This window comes from Pterocles gutturalis, unplaced genomic scaffold, assembly GCF_000699245.1.
Source record: "Pterocles gutturalis isolate BGI_N339 unplaced genomic scaffold, ASM69924v1 scaffold2842, whole genome shotgun sequence".
NCBI classification, from domain to species: domain Eukaryota; kingdom Metazoa; phylum Chordata; class Aves; order Pterocliformes; family Pteroclidae; genus Pterocles; species Pterocles gutturalis.
In genome coordinates, this window is record NW_010107632.1 from 2,070 (window position 1) to 7,657 (window position 5,588).

Genomic DNA, 5,588 nt, shown 5'->3' on the forward strand with positions numbered 1-5,588 from the left:
AAGGTCACAGGTCACTGTCCCTGGACCAGAGGTGCCAGCACCAGGGTTTGCATGTTCTGGAAACCTGCTGGACCCTCCCCTGAGCCCCGTGCCAGCGTGGGGTCCTCTGTTGTGATGCACCTGCACCCCTTGGCCCCCCACTTTTTGTGTCCCTGTGTCCCCACTCTGACTGTGTCCCTGCGTGTTCTGGCAACTCATGGTCATTGCTCCTGTGCCTCGTCTCTTTTCAGAGGGCCACCACGTGCAGCAGGACACAGCCCAGCTACACAGTCCATCGCCACCTCCTGCAGCAGCTGGTGTCCCACGAGATCCTGCAGCACCAGGTACCATGGGGGAGAGGCAGCTCTCCCGCAGCAGGGAGGGGACAAGGGCTTCCTTCGGAGCCCACCATGCCCAGCACATCGCTGCAGCGTGTTGGGGAGGAGGGTTGTGGTGATGCCTGCTTGTTCCTGGCATCCTTATGGGGCACCCATTCCTCCCGTGGACCCTCAAACACAACCCACCCTGCTGCCTGCCCCCATCCTTGCTCAGCCCAGCTTGCTCCAGGACACGTCACCCCCCTTTTTGCATCCTTGCAGGCTGGCAGCATCGCCTGGGACGGAGAGCTGAGCCGGCACGCCAGGACCGTGCTGTACCTGCACGCCACACAGAAGGACCTCTCCGACTTCCATCAGGTCATGGCGTGAGTACCCCACACCCACGGAGCCACCACGCTGCATCTGAGGGGGGTCAAGAGCCCCAACACCTTCTGTGGGGCTGTCTGACCACAGCCGGGCTCTCCCGTGGGCTCAGCGTGGCGGGGATTGACCCTCTGCCCCGGGCATCACCCAGAGACCCGGGGCCTGCCCCTCCAGCCCCAGCCATGGTCATGGAGGGGGGAGCCCCTAGATGCCCCCCAGCCCCAAGGGCTCAGCCCAGCCTCTCCCTCCCCCCAGGCAGTGGCTGGCGTACAGCAAGCTCTACCAGAGCCTGGAGTTCAACAGCAACTGCCTGCTGCACCAGATCACCAGCATCGAGTACCAGTGGGTGCAGGAGCGCCTGAGGCCGGAGCAGGTGAGGGGCAGAGATGGGGAAACATGCCCCGTGCACCCACCCTGAGCCTCCTGGGGCTGTTTCCCTCCCTGGAGCAGGAGGGGAAGGTGTTCTGGGGTGCCAGGGTGGCTGGAGAGCATTTCAGAGGAGAACCAGCCATGGGGACCAGGACAGCCCACAGGTCAGGGAGCTCCTTTTCCCCGGGGGTTTGTTCTCCCTCTTACTCTCTGCACCATCATCCCCCTCCTCCACTGCTGCTATGAAGTCAATCACAAGCTCCTGCAAAACTCAGTGACCCAATTCCTGCTCTTCCCTGCCCGTTTTCCCAGGGCATCCCAGCACCCTGCTGAGACTCTGGGTTTTTCATGCGTAGCAATGAGGTTTAATCGCAAAGCTCAGTTCATCTCCTCCGGGTAGTTATTTGGGGCATCAGGGGGTTTTCCCACCCCTGGAGCAGGCTGGAGAGGAGCAGGAGCCACGGGCTTCCTCCACCATGGTGTCACGGTCTCGCTGGTATCTTTGGCTGCTGCTGAGGACAACAGCATGTGTTTCTTTCCTTCTCCCCAGAAAGCAGAGCTGGCAGAGTCCTTCCAGTCCATGCTGACTTACGGGGTCTCCCTCGTCCGGAGGTACCGCATCATCTTCCCCCTCTCTGTCCCGAGGTCCCCAGAGAGGCTCCAGTCCCTGCTCCGGTGAGTCAAGCGCCGGTGCCAGCTGCCCATGGGGTCGTGTGGCTCAGCCACCACGATGGACGAGCCTGTAGCTTGAGCAGAAACCTGCGTGAGCCCTTTCTGCCCAACTCCAGGCTGCTGTGACACTTGTCCTGTTCTGTCTCTTGTCCTGGACCCCCTGTGGGGGATGTTGGTGGGAGGGGAGGGTCTGTTTGGGCAGGGTCTCTGGGGGTTGTTTCTGATGGGCTGGTGTGGGTTTCACTCGAGGTTCTCGATTTGCAGGGTCCTGGTCCAGATGTGCAAGATGAAAGCTTTCCGCGAGCTGTGCACGCTCAGCCCCGACCTCCAACAGATGGTCTCCACGGCGCTGAAGGTAGTGGGACCAGGGGTCTCACCACCCCCTCCCCAGCCCTGGGGAGGTGGGACCCTGCAGCTCTCCCTTCCCATCCATCCCCTGCCCAGTGCCCACACCACAGCAAAGCCACAGGACCACCATGGTGGGGGCAAATACCTGCCCCTCTGCAACCTGGTGGTCCCAGGCTGTGGTTCCTACCACGTGGAGCTGGGTCCTGAGCACACCCAGGGGACAGGGAGAGTGAAGGGGGTGACAGCTGGCTGTGCTCCTCCTTCTTCCCTGCCGTCACACCAGCACTGCTCTCTCGCAGTCAGGCACAACCGAGTGGTTCCACATGAAGAAGCAGCACCTCAAGCCCATGGTCAAGGTCAGTTCCCAGCTCCGACTCTCTGACATTACAAAAATGAATTTTCTGGGCTCAGGGTGGGAGGTCCGAGGGGGTGGGAAGACAAGACTGAGACGAGGCTTCTCCAGTTTTCTGATGCAGTCAAAGCATTAAAACACCACGAGCCATGTTACCTGCAGCTGCCCAGGTGCATTGAAGCTTCAGGACTTGGTGCAATGCTCAAGAGAACAGGAGCTGGTCCCCAGCCCAGCCACGCAAGCACAGGGTGACAGTGGGTGTTGCTGACAACTTCTTGGTGTTCTTAATGTGGACCTAATGATAGATTGCTACCCCAGGAGAACAATAGAAATAAATCAGAATGGAGCCCAGGCCATCTCAAAATCACTGAGCATCCAAACCAAGACATTCTTTCCTTTGCAGAGCATGGAGGAGAATGGTAAAGCCTTGTCCAGACTGCTCGTGGAGGTGATAGGAGATCTCCAGCAGTGCCAGAAAATCTGGAATAAATTCTTCATCAAGTAGGTTTTGGAGTTGATCTCTCCACATCCACCTTCCCTGTGGCCAAGACCAACAAGGCACTTTGATGCCCCATTCCTTGGCTCTTGGGCTCCACAACAGCACCTGTGGTCCCATCTCTGCCTCTTAGAGCTGCGCTGTCCTCACCCTTATGATGAGGACATGGACCAGGAGGGTTTGCTGGGCTGGGTTAGCTGGGCTGGGGCTGGCAGGCTCCCAACTCCCTGTTTCTTTCTTGCAGCACCCTGAAGTTGAATCTCTTCTCCATCGCCTACCTGGAGCTGGAGAGCCTGGTGAGCAAGCCTGGGCTGCTCTGCACTCGTGGGACTAAGGTCTAAAGCCAGGCTGAGATTTTCGGCCACCCTTCAGGTGTCAACTGGTTGTTGCAAACCTGGAAAGGGACCAAGCCAGGGAAGCTTTCTGTCTTTCCCTCATGCCCATAAAATGATTGTCATCTGTTTACTTGACCCAATGCATCTCCTGAAATGCCACCCAAAAGGAAAGGAGTCCCCTGAGCTGACCCTCACCCCATGGCTGCACAGACCCCCCAGCAGACAAAGCCTTCCAGACGGACCCCCGCTAACAGCTGTCCCCCTCCCTTGGTCACTGCCAGGTCGCAGAGCACGTCCAGGAGCAGCTGCGCGAGGTCGACAGCGGCATGTCCAAGCCCACAGCCGAGAGCCTTTTCCAGCTCTACATGAACCTGCAGGAGCTCTATCGGATGAAGGACTTCCTCCCAAAGAGGTACCGACCCACAGGGAGGGGAGATGCTGGACTGGGCAACGAGTGGTAAATTCAGAGGAACCCCAAATCCTTCCCCTTCACCTCCATCACTAATGACAGCCCAGGCAGGCAGACCAGGCTGTTGGTGTCTGGTGTTGATGTGAGCGTCACCAGAAGGGCTTCAGGCTTGTCTCTGAGTGGGGTTGATGGAGACCTCAACTTCCAGACAAGTAGAGGTGTCTCCTTAGCACGTTGCTGCCTCTTGCCTCAAGGCAGAGCTTCTCAGCTGTGAGAGCAAGGAGGGGTGGTGGCCCCATGCCATCGCTGTGCGGTTGGAGAAGCTGGTGTCTTCATCCACAGGGATGGACCTCTGGCTCTGAGCAATTTCCACCAGTGGTTCAAGGAAGCCGTGCCCCAGTGGCTGCAGAAGGCCTACACCATCGCGCTGGAGAGGGCACAGAGAGCCGTCCAGATGGACCAGGTAACCCGGGCAGGAGAACATCTCCCTCCGTCCTTTGGGGACTCTCCAGCTCCCTCCACACCTTGCTTGCTGTGCCTGTCTCACAGCACGGAGACCACGACATAGGTGCCTCTTGCAGCCCTGGAGCAGGCTGGTTCCTCTCCCAAACACATGACAAAAGACGTGCTCTCCCGGGCCAGCTGGTTCCAGCCTGGCCCCACACCGCATCCCCGTGCCCCTTCCCTGATGCTCTCTGCAGCCCGAGAGAGCTGATGAGCCTGGGTTTGGGCCACGCTGTGAGCACCCCCTTGGCTTCTGACCTTCAGGAAGAGGGGAGGGAAGACAGCTGTGGGGGTGCAGGCTCCTCGCCCCACTCTCCAGTGGGGTCCAACAGCTGGGTTGGAGTGATGGGGCACAGCCCAGTGTGGGGAGCTCGGGATGATCCATCCATCCTCATCTCCGCCACGCCCCAAAGTGACTGGGTGGTGACACTGGGATCTATGGAGCTGGTGATGGGGCAGAGTGCCCCAGAGGACAGGAGCAGCCCTCCTGCCCGGGATGGCTCCCTTCCGTCCAAGCTAAGCTGTTTTCTTTCTCTGCCCGCCCAGCTGACGCCCTTCGGGGAGCACAACAAGCACAGCACCTCCACTGTCGACCTGTCCACCTGCTACGCCCAGATCGTGAAGACCTGGCAGCAGCTCAACTGGCCGGATCCTGAGGAAGCCTTTATGATCATGGTGAAGCTCGTGGAGGTGTGTACACCGGGTCCTGCCATCAGATGTCTTCCTCACGAGCTCTTGGGACTGCTCTTGGAGACAGGTCCCAATGAATGGGGCCAGTGTCCCATGCCGATGTGGCGGGGTCCCCTGACACCATGGTAGTCCCCGTGCTGCCCTGCTGAGTCCCTTTGGCTTCTCCTCTACCCTGCAGGACATGTGCAAAATTGCCCTGATGTACTGCCGGCTCATCAAGGAGAGGGCTGAGGCTCTGTCGCTGAGAGAGCAGAGCGAGGGCGAAGCTGCCAACAGGGTGGGTATCAGGGCAGGGTCTGCGGTGCAGGGAGGGGCAAGGTTTGGCCATGGTTTCGGGGCAGAGAGGGAGATGAGCTGCTGAGCACCCAGATGACATCCCAAATCTGGCTTTCATGGGGACCAGTTGACCCCTGATAGCTTTAATCCTGGAAAATCAGGAGAGAAATGGTGTGAGCAGGGGGAGGGGGATGGGGATAATGGTGGGAATAGTGATGGGGATAGAGATAGTGATGGGGATGGAGATGGGGACAGTGGTGGGGACAGGGATGGAACCAGCGGGAGATGCACTGGGGCAGGGTGGACCACCCTGAAGCAGCCCCACCTCTCCCAGCTCTGCATTGTGGTGAACAACATCAAGCAGCTGCGGCTGCTGATCCTGAAGCTGCCGTCGCAACTGGACTGGGCCCAGCTGGAGCAGCGCACGGGGGCCGTCATCGAGCGGCAGGACAACCCA

At 59.5% G+C, this 5,588-nt stretch overlaps 1 protein-coding gene across 1 annotated transcript in view; it reads left to right on the plus strand.

Annotated features, from left to right (window-relative positions):
- Positions 1-5,588, plus strand: part of UNC13D (unc-13 homolog D (C. elegans)) — a gene marked incomplete at both ends in the record, with an annotated part of 9,386 nt that overhangs the window by 1,973 nt on the left and 1,825 nt on the right. The window contains 13 exons of the mRNA XM_010088167.1: positions 233-323; positions 579-682; positions 936-1,053; positions 1,600-1,724; positions 1,986-2,076; positions 2,369-2,425; positions 2,825-2,922; positions 3,162-3,213; positions 3,534-3,664; positions 4,004-4,124; positions 4,712-4,855; positions 5,034-5,132; positions 5,466-5,575. Of these exons, the coding sequence (XP_010086469.1) occupies positions 233-323; positions 579-682; positions 936-1,053; positions 1,600-1,724; positions 1,986-2,076; positions 2,369-2,425; positions 2,825-2,922; positions 3,162-3,213; positions 3,534-3,664; positions 4,004-4,124; positions 4,712-4,855; positions 5,034-5,132; positions 5,466-5,575 (1,341 nt within the window). The remainder of the gene's footprint in view (positions 1-232; positions 324-578; positions 683-935; positions 1,054-1,599; positions 1,725-1,985; positions 2,077-2,368; positions 2,426-2,824; positions 2,923-3,161; positions 3,214-3,533; positions 3,665-4,003; positions 4,125-4,711; positions 4,856-5,033; positions 5,133-5,465; positions 5,576-5,588) is intronic.